The following is a 25,170-nucleotide window of genomic DNA, read 5'->3' as shown; positions in this document are numbered from 1 at the left end:
ATACATCTATCACCATTACAGCCTTTCCAGTGGGTCAAACATTGTATTGTTTCACTTTACTCAAATATCCCCTTTTTCCTCATTCATATGGCTATATATTCCTGCTGGAAAGTCCTTTAAAAAGTCACAGACAACATTCCTCCTTTTCTGTTTAACAGAAAACATGATGATGATCGGCGCTTCATATGCACTGAAGAAGGATGTGGGAAATCCTTTACCCGAGCAGAGCACCTCAAAGGTCACAGCATCACACATCTAGGCACTAAGCCCTTTCAGTGTCATGCTGAAGGTAGATTTTTTTAAAACTATTATTATTTGATTGTAATCGATATCATACATATTCAAATAGAGAATATATTATTGTTGTTATTATTATCATTAATATTAATCCAAATTTGTGTGAGCCAGTGTAAGGTGGGTATTCTGCTTTATATACTGCATTGTATAAAAATATATACTTAACTAAATAAAAAATGTAACTAATGATTATGTCTATTAATTTTAAGCACATCATGTGCCTTTTTATTGTGATTAAATAATTAAATCAATACTGCATGTGCTTTTTAGGATGTATTTAGACCTGCACTGTTTGATCCACTTTAAATGGACCTGAGTTTCTTTCCCACGCTTGTCCAAACCTCTATGCAGGTGTTTAATACCCACAAACAAATACTGGTGCGTATCATACAATCGGATCGAGACCCACTTTTTGAGATAGTCTTGGTCCTCTTCCAAACGAACTCGCTTCAAGTGTGAATACAAATTACTGCCGTTCTGCACCAACTGCAGGATACATGCGCCATTTTTGGGCTTAACTATTAACTCTTTGACCGCCAAAAACATTTAATAACGTTTAATAAAATCCAAATGAGTACCGCCAAAAAACGTTAAAAGACGTTAACGATGTTTTTTAATGGAAACGGGTGGAGGAAAGCCTTGGCCAGCTGTGCTCAAAGTATCAAGCAGATCGAGTTAGTATAATGACTATTTATGGGCACTAGATGGCAGCGGTGACTCTCTTTGGACAAGATCGGGTAGGAGTCAGTAGTAGAAGACGTGAGGTGGAGCTAGAGTGTTGAGGGGAGAATGGCTGAGGAAGCGAAAATGGCGACCGATAGCAAGCAGCTCACGCTTGAGCATTTTTTTCAAAGACGAAAAGCATCGACCAGTGCTAAAGAGCACATTGATGATGATGATGGTGACTCCGAGGTTGACACGAAGTTGAAGCGTTGACGTGGCGGCTTCGACCACGTCGTAAAGCCTCACCGGCTAGCGATGCTAACGCCGGAAAACGTGCTGCACAACCGAGCACTTCTGCACAGGCGGACGTTCAATCGGACGATGAAGAGTACCCTGAGTCCAATGCATATTCATTGGAGGAGTGGGTACTGTCTGATCACGGAGAAGACACTGGTTCTAGACAACAATGCCACCATGAATGGAGTGGATAAGATGGACCAGAACATCTCTTACCACCCATTCACACGGAAAACATTGAAATGGCACAAAAAATGTGTTGCCTATCTATTTCAAATATGCATGTTCAATGCATATATCATGCACAAAACAAAAAATCCTGGGAAGTGCCAACACCTTTTGGAGTTTATCCGGCTAGGTGGTGAGAGGGTGGCTGTTACCACAAGACAAGGAGGAGGAGGAAGTTATTGCAGGTATAGGAACTGAAGGGCATGAGGAAGCCAGACGTAACACCAGGTCACCGTATCATGATCCTGAGAGTAGACTTGATGGCAACATGGCCAAACACACACTGCAATACATACCTGCTACTCCCCGGAAAAAAAAGCAGGCAAGAAAGTGTAGGGTCTGCACGCGAAGGGGCAATCGCAATGAAACTAATCTGTGGTGCAAATCCTGCTGCGTCCCCTTGCACGCAGGGGAGTGTTACACAATATACCACACAAAAAGAAAATAGGTGTAGTTGAAACATCCACACAATTGTAAATAGTAACACTTACACACACAACACATGCACAGTTGCACACATTTGTAAATAGTTTGCCAAATTGTTTTGTCAAATAGTTACACTGTTGAATGTAAATAAACTTATTTTGCTATCAAAAAACACTTTTTCATTGTTGGTGGTAGTGTTTTATAGAAGTAAAGCACTGTTTAGGTGTTTGTGGCATCATTCGTGGAAAAAAAAGTGTCAAATTCACTAGAGTGCATGAAATAATATCGTTTCACAAAAAGCTTGATTTTTACGTATTTTGGTGCAAAACAGAGCATTTGGGTGAAACTAACCTATTTTATATTGTTGATTACTAAAAAACGAATAACTATATAACTTTTTTTTTCTGATGAAAAATGAGTTCAATCTTTCATTTGTTGGTTTTGTGTTTCCATAGTCCAAACACAAAACCTTCTGTGGACCTTGAAAGATCAGTCATAATGCTCTAAATCAGCTGGCACCCACATGTTCTCTTTTCTGAAAATGGTTGGCAGTCAAAGAGTTAAAAGTCAAACATCTCTATGGTTTCCAATTACAAACTACCGCAGAAATTGGACGAAGCCAGGCCAGTGCTGAAAAAATTAAGTTAGCATGTAGTGACTTGTACGGACTTGGAAAAAAGAAGCAGGCACTCGCGGTGGCGCTGGGCCTCAAATGAAGAGTCAGAGAGACTGCCTTAAAATAACTGCAGACGATCTAAACAAAGACAACGGTATGGAAACAATGCTTGCTCAATTGGACAGTTCTTGAGAGAAGAAAAATATTGACTTGATCTCAAAGACGGTGCAGTGTCTATGCCGGACTATATAGACTTTGAGCAAAGATACTACCAGACGCTGTGTTGGTGTTTAAACTCCTGGATATAACATGTCTTGAGGAGAAGAGTAGACAGCACTTACAGCGTGCACAGAATTGACATTTGCATCGATGAAGTCAGCATTCAATCAGATTTTCAGATTAAAAAAGCCACTGGAGGAAGCAACAACAGCGAAATTAAAGATATAGCTTGTGTGTAACATTACACTGTTTACAAAGATTATAACAAACTCCTAAAAAAAAAAAATCCTAATTGATTCACTGGGATCAGCCATTGACACTGCATGCGCATGTTGGTTAATTGTCAGCGATGCGTTCAATTGTTATTTTCTTTCCTTCTTTTATTAATGTATTACTATTTTTCTTTCATTAACACAGGAGTCCAAACAATTTTGTCCACATGTTTATGTGTTTTCTAATGTTAGCTAATTATACTGAAATTCTCAAAATAACTGTTTCAAGTAACTGCACAACTTCTTTCTCTGTTCTTCAGGTTGTAATGCTAAATTTTCAGCTCGCAGCAGCCTCTACATCCACACCAAGAAACATAAGCAGGATGCCAGCACCCTTCGGACTCGATGTCCAGTGGCCAACTGCTCCAAGCACTTCTCCTCCCGCAGCATTCTTAAGAGTCACATGCTTAAACAACACCAGATTAGCCCTGGTCAGTAGGCATTAGTATTGCCCTCATTGTGCCTGTAGATTCACAGTCTTCCAGGTCATAGTCAAAAAGGTTGGAGGGAGACAACTGGACTTTCTCCTTTGTTGTCAATGTTTTACATTTAATTCAAAAGGTTTCTTCAGTTCTCCCAAGTCCTCTATTTATGGCTGTAGAAAGAATATCCCCTGGCGGTGGTCACAATGGGTTGGTGTTGTTGCTGTTTGTTTGAATTTTGGAGTCAATATGATTTGTACTGAACTAAGAAAAATCCCAATGTCTCAATTCAACCTTTTCGGATATTGCCCTCATTAAACTGCATACACAAAATAAAATGATCTTGCAGCAAGGCAGCTTTGTTGAGCTAAGTGCTTCACATAATTGAAGGTACAACATTTAAAATCATTTACAAACCAAAGAGTAAGACATTTAAAAGCAAAGTATAGAAGAAAAAACATAGCTTACTAAAATTATCGAAAGAATGTACAGTGCTGCAAGAAGTTAATTATGGAGAACATGATTTTAAAAATGCTTTGAAGATGTTAATAATTCATGTTTTTGTTTTCACAATAGCTGTCCCTGTATTGTGTTTTTGTGATACTCAGGAATGCAAGAGGCTTTTGTTGTACATCTTTTAACAAAGATGAACCCTCTTCTTTTCTAGATGTTATGAACCGGATGGAGACCACACCCACCCTGACCCCCAGTAGTGAGCTAATTAGCCCCACTCCAGTAACAGTTTCTCGGTCAAGTATTTCTGGGAGTGACCAGCTGACTAACTTGGACCTGAGCTCACTTTTCTCTAATGTGTCTGGAGCCATCACATCTCCGGCTGGCATTGGTGTTGGGATTCCTATTGTTGGGAGCAACCCCAGTGGCACTTTCACTATGGACCTCTCCCTGGTCAGTTCAGGCATCCTCACTATTGACCCATCCACAGTCAGCACAGCAGTTCTTAGTTCTAACAGCACCACATTGGCCCGGCCCGTAGAACCTCTTATCCTGGCACCCGGTATTGAAATGGGTCCTCACCACAGTTTGGGTGGCACAGTGGGAGATGTTCTACCCCCTCAGGGCACACTCAATCTTGATGATGTGCAGAGCGTCACACCGGAGGCCCTAGGAGCGCTTACGTCTATCTCCATGCAGGGTTCCAGTGCCCTTACTGACCCTACACTTCAGCACCCACTTGGCTCCTCCAGTTCTCTTGGCATAGAACCCCCTGCCTCCTTGGCAGTTGCCCCTGTTTCAGAATTGTTGCCCTCACCCACAAAGTTGGTGGAAGAGGGTGCCCAGGGAGCGGCCGGGACTCTTGAGGTACTGGGAAGTCAAGATGGAGGAAAGGTTCTCACACAGTTTGTTTTCCCTGGTCGCAGCAGCAGCTTAAGCTTGCAGAAAGACATAGGGATCAATGCAGTATCACACAACAGTTTCTTGGTGAGATGCGTGTTTTTTTTTCTCAATAAGAAAATGTGTAATTATTGGGTAATGTACTCAGTCGTATGTATTGGGATGTGTCCAGTATGTTGAATGAATGTCTATAAAACTATACATTTTGGTGCCGATTTAAATCAAGCTATAAATGCAAGTTTCAATTTTCATTTGCTATAACCTGTGTAAAGTGGAACTTATGTTCATAAACTTAATTTGAGGCTCTTTGCAAACAGAAGCAATTTTCCCCATTAACTCTTTGACTGCCAGACGTTTTCAAAAACGGGTTGTCGCCAGTGCCAGCCGATTTAAGCATTTTGAGTGATCTTTCAAGGTCCACAGAAAATGTTGTGTTTGGACTATGGAAACACACATACTACCAAATGAAAGATTGGACTCTCAGCTTTCATCAGAAAAAAAAGTTTGTTTCTACCTTATTCCGTTCTTCAGTAATCAACAATAGAAAATGGTTACTTTCACCGAAATTCTCTTTTGAAACAAAAAACGGAGAAAAAGAGCTTTTTGTGAAACGATGTTATTTCATGCACTCTAGTGAATTGTACACTTCTTTTTGTCCATGAATGATGCCACAAACACCTAAATAGTGCTTTACTTCTGTAAAACGCTTTCACCAACAATGAAAAAGTGTTTTTTGATTGCAAAATACGTTTATTTCCATTCAACAGTGTAACAATTTGACAAAACAATTTCGCAAACTATTTACAAATGTGTGCAACTGTGGTACTACTTACAATTATGTGGATGTTTCAAATAGTTTTTCCTTTTGTAACGCTCTCCTGCGTGCAAGGAGACGCCAGGACTCGCACAACAGTTTACTTTCATTTTCACATTGGTCCGTTTTGCGTGCAAACGTTACACTTTCTTGACGGCCTTTTTTTCCGGGGAATAAAAAGCAAGTAGCAGACTGTACACACTTCCTCTGATGAATATGCATTGGACTCGGGGCACTCTCCGTCGTCCGATCGAACGTCCGCCTGTGCGTGCTCGGTTGCGCTCCGCGTTACGACACCGTCATAGCCGCCGCGTCAGCGGTTCCAATTTCGCCGTCAAGCTCGGATTCACCTTCATCATCATCGTCATCAATGTACTATTTTAGCGTTGGTCGATGCCTTTCGTCTTGTAAGTGTAGAGCTGCTTGCAAACGCTCGCCATTGCCCGTTCCCTCCTCCATCTAGCTCCATCTAACGTCTTCTACTGCCGCGTCAATGCTTTCCAACCACGGAGTCACCATCATCTTCATCATCGATGATGATCATCGTCATCAACAATGTGCTTTTTTAGCGATGCTTTTGGTCTTTGAAAAAAACGGCTCTGGCGTTAGCTCCTCGCGACCGGCCGCCATTTTTCCTTTGTTTTCCATTCTGATCTCCTGCTCAACGCTCTAGCTCCGCCTCTACTGACGCCCACCCGATCTTGTCAAAAGAGAGTAATCGCTGCCCTCTAGGGGCCAAAAATAGTCATTAGGCTCACGAGACCTGCTTAAAATTTTCAGGAGAGCTCCGCAAGCCTTCCCAGCACCCGTTTCAAAAAAAAATAATAATAATGGGAGGACGTCTTTTAACGTCTTTGGCGCTCCTCCGTAGGTTTTTGCAGAACGTCATTTAACGTCTTTGGCAGTAAAAGAGTTAAGCAATTTTCCCATTCAGTCCGATGGGAGTAGTTCCAGGCCCTGAAGCAAGTTATGCTTATCTTTCACCAATGGGTTTAGTTCAAAAGAAATATAGAAATAAATAAACCCTGTATTGCCACTTATGCTACGTTTAGACTAGGGGTGTGAATTGCGTAGTACCTGGCGATTCGATCCGTATCACGATTAATAGGTCACGATTCGATTTATCCCGATACAAATCTATAAATTGATTATTGCGATTTATTTTTTGTTTTTTACTCAAATTTAGAAAATACTAATCGATTATTACGATTTTGTTTTTCTTTTTACTTTTTCTTTTTACTCAAATTTAGAAAATACTAATCAGTAAACTTGTACATGTACTCTCTAAGATTTGGATGAAAATGTATTTATTTATCTGAAACTTCAGGCTTATAACTGAGCTACTGTTTCTTTTTCATGTTTGAACAGCCCTGAAATAAAATATTTAGGTTTTATGTTCCATTAACTCTTTCACTGCCACTGACGTTTAAAGACGTCAAGTAAAAACTTACGGAGCACTGCCAATGACGTCAAAAGACGTCATCCAATGATTTTATTTATTTATTTTTTTTGGAAACGGGTAGAGGAAACCCTTCCGCATGTCTGGTGAAAGTTTCCAGCCTGTCTGTTGTGCCTAATGACTATTTTTGGCCCCTAGAGGGCAGCGATGACTCTCTTTTGACAAGATCGGGTGGGCGTCAGTAGAGGCGGAGCTAGAGCGTCGAGCAGGAGATGAAAATGGAAGACAAAGGAAAAATGGCGGCCGGTTGCGAGGAGCTCACGCCCGAGCCGTTTTTTTCAAAGACCAAAAGCATCGCTGAAAGAGCACATTGTTGACGACGATGATCATCATCGATGATGAAGATGAGGGTGGTGACTCCGTGGTTGGGAAGCATTGACGCGGCAGTAGAAGACGTTAGATGGAGCTAGATGGAGGAGGGAACGGGCAATGGCGAGCGTTTGCAAGCAGCTCTACACTTACAAGACGAAAGGCATCGACCAACGCTAAAATAGTACATTGATGACGACGATGATCATCATCGATGATGATGGTGAATCCGAGCTTGACGGCGAAATTGGAACCGCTGACGCGGCGGCTATGACGGTGTCGTAACGCGGAGCGATGAGAGTCCAATCTTTCATTTGGTAGTATGTGTGTTTCCATAGTCCAAACACAACATTTTCTGTGGACCTTGAAAGATCACTCAAAATGCTTAAATCGGCTGGCAGTGGGGACAACCCGTTTCTGAAAACGTCTGGCAGTGAAAGAGTTAATAGAACATTCTTCCCATGCTAAAGTGTGAACCCTAACCCTAAGTAAGACGTTTTATTGAATATTTCCATCAAAAATTGATGTTTAAAAATTGATTCAGCCGCATATAGAATCTATTCGAGAATTGTGCACTGTAAGATCGCGATATATTGCCGAATCGTAGTTCAGACCAACAGTCGGGGCGGCGTTTGTGGCGGCTCGATTGCATTGTAGTCAGTGGACTTCGCGTGGGGGGCAAGATGGCGTGGGGGGCAAGATGGCGTGCCGGGTGGCGTGTTTGGGCCGTTTCCGGCGATCATTTCGGTACTTCGCCCATTTCTCCGGCATTGGTTGAATGATAATCAGTGTCGAGATCCACGTCGCCAAATACGTCACAAACAAAACACAGGAAGCGGTTGCAGAACGTGTAGCAAAGCAATGAAGGATAGCTTGATCGTCTCGGTTTTCAGACACCCAGAGCTGTACGACACGGCGCGTTACGTGTACCGTGACCGGGCCAAAAAGGCGATTGCTTGGAGGAAGAACCATGGAAATTGTCTTATCTGGTGAGTTTGTTTGTTTAATTGTCGAAGTGTGAAGCAAGCTAGCAATGCTACAATAAAGTTAGCACCACCTACAGAAGCGGAAATTCCTCCACTTCCTCCGATGCAGCGCGGAGCGAAACAAATCCCATCTAGAACCCCGCTAACAAACACGCGCGAGACCAGCGTAGCATCGCGATATTTTCGGCTCGGTCTGAACGTAGCATTAGTCCTTGAAAGTTGTACAGAGCAGATCAACCATTCTCGTGTTCATCTTATTCATGCACCGTAATTTCCGGACTATAAGAACACACCTGACTATAAGCCGCGCAAATTTAATTCGGGGAATACTCGAGATTGTTACATGTATAAGATGCACCTGATTTAGCGGCAGGTGTTTTAATGTCAGGGCACCGGGATATAAGGTTTTCCGGATTATCAGGACAGAGGTGACTGTTTGGGAATGCAAAGCTTCCCATTAATTAACATCTGAACTAGGGCCTGACCGATTAATCAGCCGCAGATTCTAATCGGCCGATTATTGCCCTTCAAACATCTGTCAAAATAATCGGCCAATTGGGCCAAATGACCGATGATTTTTCCCCTTAAAACGTTATCGTTTCCGACACTGTGAAAGTACCCTGAATGTACCGTTTTGCTAGCGTAGCATTAGCAACTAGCAAGTGTGTAGCTTATGTTATTCTGTTGTCCCACAAGCATCTTTTAAGATGTTTAATGACACCCCAGTTGTAGTTAACTGAAAAACTACACACATAAGAATTACCACTGTATATTTAAATAGAAAACATGCTTCATTTTTAAAACATCGCTAGCCTAGCGCTAATGCTATAAGAGAAGTGAGGCTCCCATTCAAATGCTACCCGGAAGTTAGCATCGATTTAGGGAGTGTTTTTCCTTCAAATAATGAATATTCACACACAAATGTTGTGGGAACACATACCCACACTACGCAAAGGCCCAAATTCTTCCCAATGTGTGAAAAACTAGTTATTTTAATAGAATTCAATCGTAACTTTCTTTTGTACTCACTTTAAGTGTGTACACCATGGATGCATGGCACCACACTGCCCCCAAGAGGCCAAAACACACAGGAACAGTCAGTATTTGTTTTTATTGTTTTGTCAGTTGCTATTATTTGAGTACAGTATATTCTATTCTTATTTCACTTTCTCGTTGTTTTATTTTGTCATTGTCCTTTCAAGTTAGATTTAAAGTTGATATTTCAAGGATTCAAAGACTTTCTTTACTAAAAATTCAAGGATGCTAACGTCCAAGTATTTTTTTGTTGTCTTAACACACATTCCCACATGAACTGCAATCCCCGAGGTCCCAGGTTAGCCCAATAAGTCCCAAGTTTTGTGAAAATAACACAAGATATACAAATATATACTGTAAAAGAAAAGATTAATTCTTAGAATGAAAATTTCACATAATATTTACAAGATTTTTACTTGACAAAAACAAAGTGCAGGGATGAATGGGCATGATGCTACGATGACACTTTTAAGTAGTTAAGCAGCTTTAGTAGTCTTGAAATCCCAAATTGATTTGATCATGATTTCAATTTCAATCAATCGCGATTGCTATTTTTCCAGCCCAATTATGTACTCTAACCATATACAATACATCAGTTGTAAACAAATAAGAATGGTTTTATTTTTGACACATAAATCGATACAATAATATACTTCATGAAATTTGTTGATACGGTCATTCTATGGACTTGTCATTCAAAGCAGAGTAAATCTTAATAGCAAAAGTTAGTGTGTAAGTGATGCCCAATGAAAAGGAATGGGGAGGATAATTTTTATGCATTATTATGCGGTAATCTGTATTTTTTTCTGCCAAAAATCGGTATTGCCATCGGCCTCAAAAAATGCATATCGGTCAGGCCCTAATCTGAACAGCTTTTGTGAGGTGCACAAATAATACAGCGCATGTCCTATAACAGCAGAACAAAACTTACAGCGCTTGACAAGGCGATAACGTTAAATGGCTAAATGAAATCCGTTTTTAAAAGTGCTTGTCTAACAGGGCAGTAAAGGTGCATTAATAACATGGCTGTACAAAAAGACAGTACATTACTGTAACAAAAAATAACCATCTTATTATAGCAGTAAAGTCGGTCATTACTGGTAATTCTCGTGCCATCGTCCTCTTCCTCAGTGTCTGAAACAAACAGGCCCAGAATGGCCTCGTCATCCACTCTCAAAACCAAAAAACTCATTTTCGTGAGTGTCAGAATTGAACAGGTCGCCTTAACTTAAATGCAGCATCATATGCGCAAACTGTCTCGTTCTTGTTCTGTCCTACTGTATTTGGGCTCATTTGATTTGGTTTGCTCTGCCTGGCGCTCTTGTGCTTCCTTTATTGCGCGCCCCCTCGTGACCTGATGGATAAGCCGCACCGTTGTATTAGCCGCAGGGGCAACTGCAAGTGAAAAAAGTTGCGGCTTATAGACCGGAAATTACAGTATTGTTTTTATTGTATTTTTTAAATAAATAATGCTTCAAGTAATGTTAGTTTAGGCATGTTTGGTACATTAGATAGGTGAATTTTTTTCCAGTAAGACCATCAGGTCACACATTGTTACATGGACTGAGCGGGGGAGGCCAAAACCGTAAGAGTAGAAAATATTATCGACAGATTAGACATTTTTCCGCATCTAGGCAGAAAAGCCCTCCACGACTGTGTGCTTGATCTTTTTGGCATTCACTAAAGAGAAAATACAGACTTCTTTCTGGTGGTTCGTGATATGGCGAGCATTAAAAATAAAAGGACCAAATAAAGGTTCGTTCAGAACGTTTCACAGTGTAGTAAGAATTACGATTAACGTCTTAAAAGCACCATCATTATAGTTCATTTATTTTGAGCCATACTAAGGGGCAATGTACTGCAAAAAAATGGTACATGACCCACAGAGCAAACACTGAAATAAAATTAATATTTCTTATAAAATCTTGTTTGTAAACCGATGTGTTGATGAATGGAATTTCTGCTGTATACAGTACGCTTTTTTTTTTCCTTTGGTGGAGATCCTTGCTTGATAGGCGGGGCTTCAGGGCACCAATCAAAATTACACCTGTTTGCTCTTTGGTTTTCTAAAACAAATGCAGTGACCAAAATGTTTTTTTTCTTTTTCTTTTGCCAGAATGGCGGCTCTGCAAGGACAGACTACAGAGCTATTGAGCTGGCCAAGAGGAGGAAGCAGATTTGCCCTTCAGTCTCTGGTAACACAAACAAAGACTAGCCTTAGCTATTATTTGAAGCACCCCAAGAAATCCGGCTTTTGCAATAACCTAAAGTGACTTTATTACACACTAATTCCATCCATTATTTGAACCGATTATCCTCACGATTATGTATTTTTGAATCCAGGGGCCTCTGGAGCAAGTCAGAGAAAATCAAAAGGCGCCAAATCCACTCCATCTAGTGCTCGCTATGGTGAAGGAGCAGCAGCATCTTATGGGGGCCTAAATCTGCGTGACTCTGTCACTGGTGCTCAATATGTTCAAATTCAGCTACTACAGGTGAGATGGCATTTCTGAGATGACATTCCATGTGATCACGGTTCGATATTAACTTTTTTTCATCACCACCCAGGTTGATGACTAAAGTTCTCAGCCAATCAGAATTTTCACTAGCCATTTTCTTTTTACTAAAGCTCAGCTGCTTTAAAATCTAACACCCTCACACTATCTCTGTTTATTTCTTGCACTGGTTGTATACTAACTAATACTAATTCTCGCGGTATTTGTGAGTTCACAAACTCCCGAGAATATATTTGTACCGAGCCCGTTGATTTCCACCGATCCGAACCATTCGTGGTTCGGACCAATCACAGAGCAACCTTGTGTTTGGGGCGTGATATGCAGCTGTGACGAAACCAGGAAGCGCAGATGTCGGGGGAAACAATTAAACCTAACATGGACAAATGGACGCTGCAATCCATTTTGTTCTCGCAGAGTTACTCACCGCTTCCTTGTTGAATGTTGAACAGCGAGAGGCGCTTCGTGCATTTTTAGCTGTTAAAGATGTTTGTGTATATACTGTATAGGTCACTGGACCTATTCAAACTTTCAGAAACACTTATTTTTTTCGGCTAAACTATACCCTTTATTTAAGCACTGTAGAATTAAGGAACATGGGAGACAGAAAATACAACAACTAGAATATTCACCAGAGTCCAAGGATTCTGAAAATGTGTAATTTATTCATGGTATGTCATTGTTGGACATGATTTCAGACCTTATAATGAGAAGGAGCATTTTGACCGAAAACCGAGGCTTGACCCCATGCAGGGTATTTGAGTGAAAACTATACCGACAGTTCACCGACAGTTCTGTATGTAACTACGGTTCTATGAGTCCCAAACGACCGCCACGTGGCGGTGTTTAAACGGCACGGAAATCCCCCACGTGCATGCGTCACACGAGAAGTAATTCATAAAAGTACATTTCCTGGGTCCCAGCTGATGTGATCCTCATGTATAAAAGACGATCACAACCGTAACACGAAGGTTCTGAGTGACAAGCAATGCTGGCAGTTGTTTGGGACTCATAGAACCGTAGTTGCATACTTAACTGTCGTTTTATTTCGTCCCTCCCGACCGCCAGTTGGCAATGCTGAAACAGCACAGAACACCGAATACCAGCGAAGTCACTAAGACCCTGGAAAATGTACCTCACAGAGGAGCCCTCCACAGGACCGCGAACTACATCCAGTGGATGAGGAGAGGTGACATCCAAACTGTAGAATCTGGAGAACGTGCAAGGCAACGACCAGGAAGCAGCCGCACAGACGTCCTCCAAGGACATTCCTTTCAAAACGGCCAGGACCAGGACCCGGTACGACTGCCGAATCACATCACCTATCCAATGGAAGAGGTGTTGCTTGGAAACAGCAGCTCCTTCATTCGGGCCGTCGTAAGACACAAAAAGCTGGGTGGATGTACGGAAACAGCCGTAGCATCTAAATAAGAGCGGAGCGCCCTCACAGGACAACAGCTTGAGAGCCAGACAAAACTTTGGGGACAAAAGTTGCATTTGGCCACGTGACCCCTGCCCCGTTGGGGTGCCAACGAAGGCACTCAGGGCTAACAGATAGGGCGTAGAGATACCCCACCCGTTTAGCGGATGGTATCGCAAGTAGAAACGCCGTCTTACGAGCCTGCCAGCGAAGTTCCCCTTAGGTCAACGGCTCGATAGGGGACATGCACCGTGCGTCAAGCACCAATCGAAGGTCCCAGGCGGGGACTCGAGGCGGGTTCCTAGAACAAAGGAGAAGGGCACCCCTGAGGAAGGAGGCCACTAGGCTATGGCAACCCACAGACTTGCCATCCACTGCAACATGGCGGGCCTAAATGGCCGCCACGTAGACCTTGATCGTAGAAGGGAAACGCCCCTTATCGAAAATAGATTGGAAGAAGCATCTTCATGCCACTCGACTACACGTGTGAACACTCTGGGAAATAGTGATAGCCCGAATGAGAGTACTCTTAATTGCCAGTGGCGACCCCTGTAGGCGAAGCAGAGAAACTTCCTGTAATGAGGAACAATAGGGACATGTAAGTAAGTGTCCTTCAGAACGATTGACGCGAACCATCACCCTCGGGCGATCGTCCTCAACACGGCCGACGTAGTGAGCATGCGGAAGGGCAACACCCTGAGGTAACGATTGAGACCTCTTAGATCTTAGGTCATTTTTGGAATGAGGAAGTAGGGGGGAGTACAATCCCCCTGGATGAGCCAAGGGATCCACTGCTTCGATAGCGGATTTAGCAAGGAAGGCCGCTAGCTCTTAATCTAGAGCTAGTGCCTTTTCCGGGTCGCTGATGACAGTCTCTCTGACCCGGTTGGAGAGAACTGAATCCTGTACCCATTAGTTAAGGTTGAAAGCACCCATGCGTCCAAAGCGAGGGCAGCCCAGTAGTCTAGCTGGCGACAGGAAAAGTAACCGACTGCCGGGAGGGACAAGGCGTGGTATGCGTAGCTCGGGGGCTGACCATGGGGCCCTCGGCCAGAGGGACGAGCCTCACGGGAGTCCATGACATGACCCCGTGAGGGACGACGAGGTCCATATCCCCCCTTAGGCCGAAAAGTCTGCACAGCACGTGACAGAGGAGCGGCCGGGAGAGCAGCTCCCCTAGAGTTTGACGGAGCATAGGGCCCTAAACTTATGCCTCGCGTCATTAGCACGCACTGTACGTTCAAGCGCTCCTGTCGCCGCCAAACTGAAAACTTGACCCTGAACCACCGGGAGGTGATGAAGTTCCTTCCGGGAGGGCTCTTGCAAGGGAGACTGAGCCAACCAGATCTGACGGCGCGCCTGGATGAGAAAAGACATACTACGGCCATGCTCCCTAGAAAGGAGTAGAGGACGGGTCAGTGGAAACAGAGTCCATCCCCGAATATGCCTCAGAATCCCAGATGAAACGGCATCCTCGGTGATGTCGTCAGCTTGGGAGGGCGATTGAAGTGTTGCATCCAACATGGCCACCTCTGCAGAGGGCAACGCCACTGCAGAGGCCTGAGAATCAGAAGGATTTTGATTACCCAACTGAGCCTGTATTGCCATCACACTCACCTCCAAACGGCGCAACTTCAAGGCAATCTGAGAGTCAGCCCGACTCTTCTTACTCCGATGGTCAGGGGCAGCAGGAGAAGCAGACCTGAGTTTTGCCCGACCCCCGCGGGGAAGTTGGCCCATTGCCACCACCGGCAGCCGCTGCGTCCTGGTAAGAGAGAGGCGAGAATCAGCCTCTTCACCAATGGAACAAACAAATCCACAACGTACTCACAGCAACACGTAAGTGGCTGTTTGTGTCGTCATAAAAAAGTAGAAGTCATGACAGACAATATCAAAGCCATCAATCAACACCAAGGGGGCCTTCGACCCACGGACAGAGCCGCATAAGTTGCAAGGCAATATAAGCTAGGAAAGGATACGAAATAACTGTACCATCACTAGTTAGTTGTATTCAAAGTAAGTCAAAGCAACCGTAGGCAAGACGGCAACAGTTGATGACTTACACCAGACGTACTCCCGAACTTGATGCTGCACTGAACGATGAGGCGCAGAAAACATGGAAAGACGGAAGGGGAGCTCCAGCGTCCGTACAAATATTCCAAAAGCTAAAAAATATACTGAGCCGTCGCAGCTAGGAACATTTAGAGACAAAAACTGGAAAACTCACAAGACTCCAAGGATTCAGGAAATGTGTACTACTGTCATACCATGTCAGTAGTCGGGTTTCCATCCAATTGTTTTGAATTTTTAAGCGAATTTACTGAAAATGTGCATGCGACTTATGCCAGTTTCCATCTGTTCTTCTTTTGCGAATATTGAGAAGGGGATACACCATAAAGATGTGATCCACCCATAATTTAAAAGAAGAAGACCAGGAAGCGACTGCGCTGTGCGATGTCGTCGTATGAGTTTGATTTTGTAATTCTCGATAAACCGTAGCATTTGTTTGCTGTTTTCTATCTAAAATAGCATTAATATCCGCTTCTTTAATTAATTCCAAAAATATTTTTGTTTCGTCATGCTCCCAAACATACCTTACTTTATCGTCTGACATTGCTTTGGGACTACAAACGTACATGTGACGTAATATTCGGTCAAAATGTGTGACGTGTATCCGGTCTTGCCAGCGGGTATTCGCAAAACCTGTATCCATCGCCAATTTTTGCATTTTCCTTTTTCAATACGCTTCAAAATCCACCCCGTCCAAGCATAAAAACTTTTTTTTGCGAATTTTGGGCCCTTTTATTGCATTTCTGGCGTTTCCATTCAGTTTTATTTACGCATTTCTTGAAAATTAGAAACGGGTGGATGGAAACCCAACTGCTGTTAGACATGATTTCAGGCCTAAAATAAGAATTTGGACTGAACTCTGAGTCCTTTGACTTTCTTTTGTGGCTCCTCTTAACCCTGCACCCAACAGAAGACTTCTGATTTTAAGCAGCCCTATGAACCATACACAACTTTTAACTTGAGATCTGTCCAGCAACATGTAAAGAAAGCAAGGTAAGTCTCAGTAGAGTTCCTAAAGGGACGATCCGTACTCTTGAATGCGTCTGGTGAATGACGAGAGCATGGTTTGGGGGAGGGTGACTCCCGATTGCATGTTGTTTCTTTAGGAACGCTACGAGGCTTACCTTGCTTTCTTTACAGGAGTTTCACATTGCCCAGCAGAGAGCCAGCCGCCATTCTACGTCACTACGCACTGAATGCATTGCGACGTAAATAACAATGGCGCTGTACGTCCAAATAAAGTTTCTACAAAATGTATTAAACTGGAAATTATTTTTGAAAAATGAATCTCATAGCAATGTTAGTAACAGCCAAGTAAATAATATAGAGCAAACTTGTCATTGCAGTCGGGGTTCCTTATAAATAAATTCAAGCATTCAAATAAAAGTAGAAATAGGTGCTGGAAGTGACCATTAACTATATTTAGATTATTCACAGATGCTCTGATCACATGATGATTGTGAGATCACATTTGATTATGCGAGAGCTCTCCTTCAGAGGACTGGATTCGTGACCGGTGGTGGATAATAGTCTTTATATATGTGTGTGTGATGGTAAATTGTGTTTAGATTACGATTTGAAAAAAGTGTACCGGCCCTTAGTGAATGTGGTCTGTCTATTAATTTGTTCAGGATGACCCAGCCAGTGATGGTGATCTAGCCTTTCAGCTCAGCTCCGAGCCATCCGCCTCTCACTCTCAGCTCACCGTTGACCTTCCTGTCAACATTTTACAGGTATGTTGTTATGTGTTGAGCATTGCTTTTTATTAATATTCACAGCATGCATATTAAATTATGCAAATTCTAATTGGTACTAATGTTATGGTAAATTCAATATTAAACAGAAATGGAATTTGTGATTTGAAAGCTGATGTTACGTGCCAAGGCTCAACACTGCGACCAATTCAACCGCAAATGCGGCCAACTTTACAATGTGTGCTGGTAAAAATTTCATCTAGTCGCAAGTACAAATGTTTTTAGTTAATGGTGCAATGGTTTATCTTTGAGCCGTGATCCGTACGGATCAAGCGCCACGGTTGGGGTCTTCCATAGTACATAGAACGCGTTGCCAAGGACAACTTCAAAATAAAAGCCAACTAATATATTAATGTCAATGCAATTAGCTTGGTAGACTTGTATTTTGAAGTTGATCCTCACAGCACGTGGAAGCATGGTCGCTCAACTGGTGGCTAGCTTGACTCAACTTCATCAACACAACGGCATTCCAGAATCATATTCAATCGCCAGTTAAAGACGCTAAGAAACCATTAATTCATTGGTCGGTCATTGTATGATAATACGGCACAAGTCTTTGACATTAGCAACTAGCCACTAGCGGGACCTCATTTTTCCACACAGCTAAGCGTGCGGCATGGCGCCACTTTGCTACAGTGACACTATTGGCTGAAAGCCGTCGAGTGGGTAAAACAAGGAAATAGCTACAGTATTACTTGCGCTGTATGTCAGCTATGTGGCGGTATTTTGAAGTACATGATAAGTTATCTTTAATGTGGAAAGCGGAGATGGTTCGACTTGCATTGTGTGCAAAGTGAGCATTTCGTGTGGCGGAAAGGATAAAAATATGTTGCACACTTCCCTGCTGCACTTCACTGTCGGGCAGCCCCGTCCCCATCAGTCGCTGGCGACTCTGGACGTGCCCTTGGGCCCTTCCCGCGGATCCAGCTGCGGCGCCCACCGGGATTCTGCAGTAACAAAACGGTTCCCCTTCGTAGGGACCTCGGCTCCTAGCCTAGCCTAGCTCAAAAACAGAGAGTGGGTCGTCGAGAGTGGCCGATCCCACCCAGGCCGGCAGTCCAGCCTGGTGTGAGTTCAGATCTAAAGATTAAATAGTGCTGTCGGGCGATTAAAAAAAATTATGTAATTGATTACATGATTTCTAATTAATGAATCTAATTAAATTATTTCAATCTCATATCTGCTAAAGGTCCCCAAATAAAGAATTTGAATTCTAGGCCATTACAGAAAATTCAATTTTACACAAGATACAAATCACTGCATTCTTGTTAATAGTCCCGTCCCGTCTTTGTTCTTATTATAAATAAACTTGCCGTTCAAAGGTCCAAGTAAGTTCACCTCGCTCTCCTGTGTTGCACTCGCGTCCATGTCTGTTGTCACCCTGCTTTTGACTAGTGCCGCAGGTAGGAAGTGACGTGCCACTGCAGCCTATGGGTTACTCAATGGGCCAAATTTCAAATGCTTATGCAGATTTCACTTCATATTCATGGCACCTGACTAAACAAATCCACAGGAGTCATTAGCATCCATAAGGCAAGGATCATTGTTGAGTTGGCCAAAAGGGCAGCCAACTGCCCTATTGATATTGAAATTAGAAAACCCAAATGGTAGAGCTGATCACAACTGTGTTTGGATGTTAATTCAAAACTAAGACACTTGGAGACAGTTAATGCCTTATTTGCAAATAAATGGGGAGACTAATCAGGGTTTTTCCTGTGTAAAAATTCAGAGGCTGCCTCCTCCACCTAATTTGCTTGCCACCTCCAGCCTGAGCCACTGATATCGCTCAACACAGCGCTCCAGCTGTGTTGATTGAGCTCGGCAGCAACACATTTTAACTGCAGTTGCAGTGTTTCGCCATTATGGAGGCGCTATACCAACCACAGTTCACCGAAAAGACCTAAAGCAACAACCGAAGAAGACATATCTTTCTTTTTATTTATTTTTTATAAACTTTAATGTACCGAAGAAGAAACAGATCATGGAGCAACCATTGCACATGCCCATTTCCTGGTTGTGAGGCAGAGGTGTCGCGCTCCAGCCATCACCATAGTCATAAAAACACAGTATATACAATAAACATAATAGTGTTTTTCAACGCTGAACTATATTTACAATTTAATATGTACTAGTAGATGAATTTTTAATGATTGTAGTTATCAAATGGTAAAAATTAATGACAGCTTTGTATTCATATAATTTCTCATTATATGCCGCGAGTACTAATACCTTAAAATAAGATTGGTATTGGCACCGATACGATACCTGATATCGGTAGTCACCCATGATCAAAGTCAGGATGATACACCTCTGCCTCATTTTGAGACAGGAAAAACCCTGATTAATCCAGCCACTGGACTGCCCTTTTGGTATTCTGGGTCGTCCCCAAGGCCTCCTACCGGTGGGACATGCCCGGAATTCCTCTCCAGGGCGGTGTCCAGGAGGCATTCAAACCAGATGGCCGAGCCACCTTAACTGTTTCCTCTCAATGCGGAGGAGCAGCGGCTTGACTCCCGGATGGCCGAACTTCTCACTCTATCTCAAAGCGAGAGCCCAGACACCCTGCGGAGGAAACTCATTTTGGCCCCTTGGGATCTTGTTCTTTCAGTCACAGCTCGTAACCATAGGTGAGGGTAGGTAATGTAGATCGACTGGTAATCGAGAGCTTTGCCTTTTGACTCAGCTCCTTCTTCACCACAACAGACGCTGCACCGATCCGCCTGTCCATCTCCCGTTCCATCCTACCCTCACTCGTGAACAAGACCCCCAGATACTTGAACTCCTCCACTTGGGGCAGGATCTCATCCTCGACCCGGAAAGAGCACCCTTTTCCAACTGAGGACCATGGTCTCGGGTTTCAAGGTGCTGATTTTCATTCCAACCGCTTCACACTTAGAGTTGGAGATCACGGCTTGATGTAGCCAACCAACAGCACCATATCATCTGCAAAAGGCAGAGATGCACTGCTGAGTCTACTAAACCGGACCCCCTCAACGCCTCGGCTGCGCCTAGAAATTCTGTCCATGAAGGTTATGAACAGAGTCGGTGATAAAGAGCAACCTTGGCGGAGTCCAACCCTCACTGGAAACTAATCCGACTTACTGACGGCAATGCAAACCAAACTCTGACACCAGTCGTACAGGGGCAGTACAGCCTGTATCAGGGGGCTCGGTACCCCGTACTCCCAAAGCACCTCCCACAGGACCCTTCGGGGGACACGGTTGAACGCCTCTCCAAGTTCACACAGCACGTGTGGATTGGTTGGGCGAACTCCCATGCGCCCTCTAGGATCCTGCCGAGGGTGTAGAGTTGGTCCACTGTTCCACGGCCGGGACAAAAACCACACTGCTCCTCCTGAATCTGAGATTCGACTTCCCGACAGACCCTCCTCTTCCAGCACCCCTGAATAAACCTTAAAACTGAATAGACCTTAACAGGGAAACTGAGGAGTGTGATCCCTCTTATAGTTTAAACACACCCTCCAGTCCCCCTTCTTAATTGAATTGAAAATATCTAAACAATGTAAGCTTTCTATCAATCTATAAAAGCTGACATACATTAAGAAGAATGATGGGTGTGAAATAACTTTGTTTTATTTACTTAATTACAATCAATAGTCCATATAGTCACTTCTGTTTACAACATCTAACCAACTACCAAGCTTCCATCCTCAATTCTAGTTTTTGGTAAGTCAATGAATCAAAATAGAGAAATAAACCTTCTTTTCTTATATATAATTCTTGGAACATTTACCACCAAAAACTGGAACGCCTTTTCAGTAGTCTCCATTAAACAAGCATTAAACTAAACAGAGCACTGAACAAGAATAATAATCAGAGTCATAGTATAGCAGTTTTATTTTATTTTATTTTCATCAGTCACCCGAGTTTCCATATAACCCCTGCTCACATACCCCTGGTTGGGAAACACTGCATCGCAGAACCTAATCCAAAGTGTAGTGTTGAACGGCCAGATTTGATTAATCATGATGCTAGGCAGGCTGTTATGCTTTGGTTTTCCCAAAGGGAAGAGGGTTTGGAGGCCTCGCTATTAAAGCTGGCCCCTCTGCGTTGAACAAAATAATGTTTACATAAAAGCAAAGCCTTTTTTTAACGTCTTGTTTTAAAATAATATAAAATAATTGAACTGTTTTGTTAGACAGTTCTTGTTGCAGTTAAGTATTTTGCAGATATTTCTTGAGTTACTGTCAATGTTTACGCCATCTGAAAATACACTATGCAAATTGAGACGACTATACATCAGTAAATCGGATCATGCTGCTAAAAAAAGGTGTGACCAAAACCTGAGTGGTGTGACCAACTGAAAAAGTTGGTAGCACCAGTGCAAAAGTAAATGTAGAGCCCTGTGTGCGGAAATTGACAACAATGTTATGCAGAAAAAGGAAGGAGTTTCTTTTAATTGGATTAGCGTTGACACAGACGAGTAAACATTTTCATATTTTCTTCCAGGAAACCACGGTGACCACAGAGGAAAACAGTGGGTCTGACATCTCTCAGTTCACAGGAAGCACAATCAACCTTCAAGACCTGGAGTGACTGACCAAATGTTGCTTCCATGTTTACACTGTTTACATCAGAAAAATAAGACAAGTTTGACTAACCTTTTATATGTAGTTTATCTGAATTGAGTAGTGTTGACTGGGAAGATCCGGCCATTCATTTTCTACTGTTGTTCATGGTCACATGAAAGTTTGAGCTTAATCCCAATCATCATTGTATAAGAGCGGGTTTCGTTAAATTCCATTAATAATGCACCCCAAAAAGATATGAAATGGACCATTTGTTTCCCCACTGAGAAGGCTTTCACAAGATTTAAGATATTGAACCCAAATCAAGTCAGAGAGCACCAAAGTAAAGCATAGCAGCACACGATGCCTTGGCATCATACCAAGAGACTGACATCATGACATCAGTGAAAAGTGGCAATTAAAAATTAGCTTTCGGACTTAAATCATTGGCTCATATTTATTTTTATTGTTTTTCAATTCAAGAGCATTCATTTGCAAACATGGATTAAGATGTTTTCTGTATGTTTGCAAATCAAAAATTAATTCATATATGTGTTATGGTTATGGATTGATTTGTTGTATCTTGAGCTGTTATTAAATGCAGAGCGAAACACAGATTCAGTCTCAAGCAGTCACAGTTCTCCCCCTAAGACAGAGGTGGGCATCGAGGGCCGCAGTCCTGCAGGTTTTGCGTGTTGCCCTTCTCCAACACAGCTGATATATGATCAGCTCATCAGCAAGCTCTGCATAAGCCTGATAACGATCCTGTTGATTGGAATCAGCTTGTGTTGGAAGTGAGAAACCTACAAAACCTGCAGGACTCCGGCCCTCGAGGACCGAGATTGCCCACCTCTGCCCTAAGAGGTTGTATTCTTCTGTGCTATTTTTCATCAATCATCATCAATCAGTGTAATAATCAAAGCTATACCCCCAAAGATTTAAATGGAAAAATTGAGGAAAGCTGTTGTATATAAAATTTAACACCCGGAGGGTGGGGGGTGTTTCGCTCAGTGGTAGAGCACCCACCCCATGTGTTTAAGCTAGTCCTCAGAGCAGGCAACCCAAGCAATTCAGTTTCGGTTCAATTCAGTTAAATTTTTACTGCGGGTCATTCCCCCTCTCTCCCCTGCTTCCTGTTTCAGATGTCCTGTCGATTCAAGGCAAAACAAGCTACAAAAAGTATTGGGGGGGAAATAAATCCGTGAATGTAAGGGTGCTGAACCATGAGTATGCGGGTATCCACTTTATTTACACATTCAATGCAAGTGACACATCTGCAAGGGCATTTGGGGACCCTAAGCAAAATAATGCCATGGAGCCCATATTTTTGGTGTGTCATTTATTCACAGTGCTGTTTTGCACGGGCGTGTATGGGTTATCTGCCAGAGCCATAGTTATCAGCTATCCAATAATATATACAGATCAGTGCCGTCAACGCACGATCTGGGGCTATCTTGGAACGCTAACTACAGCAACCACACTAGAACAAAATACCTTAAGATGACTGCGCGATAGTGTCGTTCGTAAAAACATGATATAACATGGAGGGGGAAAAAGTCTTGATATTTTAATGCATTTTAAAGTATTTTAATCCTCATTCCTCTGTTTTAAAGATGAAGATTTTACTTTTGACCCCATTACATTTCTAATTAGGCTGCATTGTTATTCTTTACAGTGAGTCTGCGGTGTGTGTGTGTGTGTGTGTGTGTGTGTGTGTGTGCGTGTGTGTGTGTGTGTGTGTGTGTGTGTGTGTGTGTGTGTTTTAAATGCCCCCCATGACATTGTTCTTAAGAAAACAATAATAAACCGTACCCATGCACTCTCACATCAAACTATAATTATAGTATGTCTCAAACTCTTTTCTATTCATACAAGACATGCTTGGGTACAGAACTTAATTAAAATAAATTTTAAAAAAACGTGCATCTGTACCTTGTGCAAAAATATGTTTCATATTTTTATTAATGTGTATGTCAGAATTAAGCCATCCACATACAGTATACACAAGTGTCAGCATTAAACATTAATAAACACCATTAAATGTGATTTTACTTGTTCTCCTGAACAAATAATCACACACAAACCAGATTTTTTAAATACAATCATAAAAGGATACTTTTCAATACCTGGGTTTATTTGAATTAATTACTATTATTTAACTCAAGTATTTATTTGATTGACTTTGAATTCAATTTGATTTGAATTTTGACTGAGCTACTACCACTTTATGTTGACTAATATTTGACAATTTGATACAAATACTGCAACACCAACACTGAATTCACAACGAAGGTGATCACACAGAAAGTGTTTATTCAAGGCTGTTATCAATTCTCGCTGGTATTCACAGTGACCAAAATACATGCAACACATTTTCATGCTCATCTGCCATGTTAAGAAAAAGCTCTATAAGTCAAAAATGAATAGCAGATCCTTTTCTAAGCTGTCATCAGAAATGGCTATCATTTTCAGTACCTTCTGCTGCTTAATTTCATCCATCAACAAGATGGTTGGCTCAGCCACCTCCCCTCTCAACGGGGCTGGACTGGCACAAAAAAAAATCGACCCTGGCACTTTGACTTAGGCCCACCGGCCCGACCCAGCTCGTCCCCTGCCTAACATGTAGTTCTGCCACTGATGTTTATTAATGATGTTTCAGTTTGCTATCTATATACGAATTGGATAGACGGACTGGTCCCTCTAAATTGTGGGCCAGTCTCTTGAGGTAAAATGTAGGAAAATAATAATTAAAAAGCACTGCATCGGCCCCAAAAGAGGCATGACAGATGGCCAGTCCAGCCCTGCCTCTCAGCAAGCCTGCATTGAAATGTAACCAGGCAAGTGCAGCCATTATACGGTCCACTGGCCCCTGTTTTTGTTGTTGTCATACTTTCGTTATTGGTTTTATAATGTCAATAGTCAAAAGCAAAAGTGTCACACAAAATAGTGAACATTTTCTTGTTCAACAAAAACCAAAAACTTAAGTCCCATACCCTATCCCTCCCCAGGCACATATCTCATTGACAATGGCGAAAAATATACTGCATTAATTATGGCGAAAAGACGAAGAAGAAAACAACATAGAATAAAATTAAACCAAAATTAAAGTAACAGACATCTCGCAAAGACACCTGATGCAGGACAAACCGGTCCTCATTTCAGTCCAAATCAGATGTCCAAATTAGGACTGCTTACTCCTTTAATATATAACAAAAAAGAGTTCCAGGTCTCTTCAAATGAGCACGCAGATCCTGATAGTCAATCTGATCATCTCCAGTTGGAGAAAATGAAGTAGCTCTTTAATCCAATCCGCAGGTGTAGGCGGCGCTGAGGACTTCCATCTCAGCAGAATTGACCTCCTAGTCAGCAAAGTTGAGAATGCTATCATGTCCTACTTATTTGAAGGAAGACGGAGTGCAGATGGAAGAACACCGAACATAGCAATCAAAACATTTGGAACAATATCTTCCCTCGTGACCTTGGATAACA

At 42.4% G+C, this 25,170-nt stretch overlaps 1 protein-coding gene across 5 annotated transcripts in view; it reads left to right on the top strand.

The window, feature by feature from the left end:
* Positions 1 to 23,519, top strand: part of LOC144056070 (zinc finger protein ZXDC) — a 44,915-nt gene extending 21,396 nt beyond the window's left edge. For 3 of the 5 annotated variants that reach the window (XM_077572458.1, XM_077572461.1, XM_077572462.1), the window contains 9 exons: positions 159 to 289; positions 3,279 to 3,449; positions 4,108 to 4,880; positions 11,513 to 11,591; positions 11,740 to 11,891; positions 17,031 to 17,132; positions 19,656 to 19,780; positions 19,857 to 20,015; positions 21,623 to 23,519. In XM_077572458.1, coding sequence (XP_077428584.1) covers positions 159 to 289; positions 3,279 to 3,449; positions 4,108 to 4,880; positions 11,513 to 11,591; positions 11,740 to 11,891; positions 17,031 to 17,132; positions 19,656 to 19,780; positions 19,857 to 19,992 — 1,669 coding nt within the window. In that variant the 3' untranslated portion in view covers positions 19,993 to 20,015; positions 21,623 to 23,519. Of the gene's footprint in view, positions 1 to 158; positions 290 to 3,278; positions 3,450 to 4,107; positions 4,881 to 11,512; positions 11,592 to 11,739; positions 11,892 to 17,030; positions 17,133 to 19,655; positions 19,787 to 19,856; positions 20,016 to 21,622 lie in introns of those variants that run through there. The other 2 variants (XM_077572459.1, XM_077572460.1) reach the window with 2 other exon arrangements.
* Positions 23,520 to 25,170: the final 1,651 nt, after the last annotated feature.

This window comes from Vanacampus margaritifer, chromosome 8 (genome assembly GCF_051991255.1).
Source record: "Vanacampus margaritifer isolate UIUO_Vmar chromosome 8, RoL_Vmar_1.0, whole genome shotgun sequence".
Taxonomy (NCBI): domain Eukaryota; kingdom Metazoa; phylum Chordata; class Actinopteri; order Syngnathiformes; family Syngnathidae; genus Vanacampus; species Vanacampus margaritifer.
Note: the sequence above shows the minus strand (reverse complement) of the source record. Positions and strands in the feature narration are given on the sequence as shown.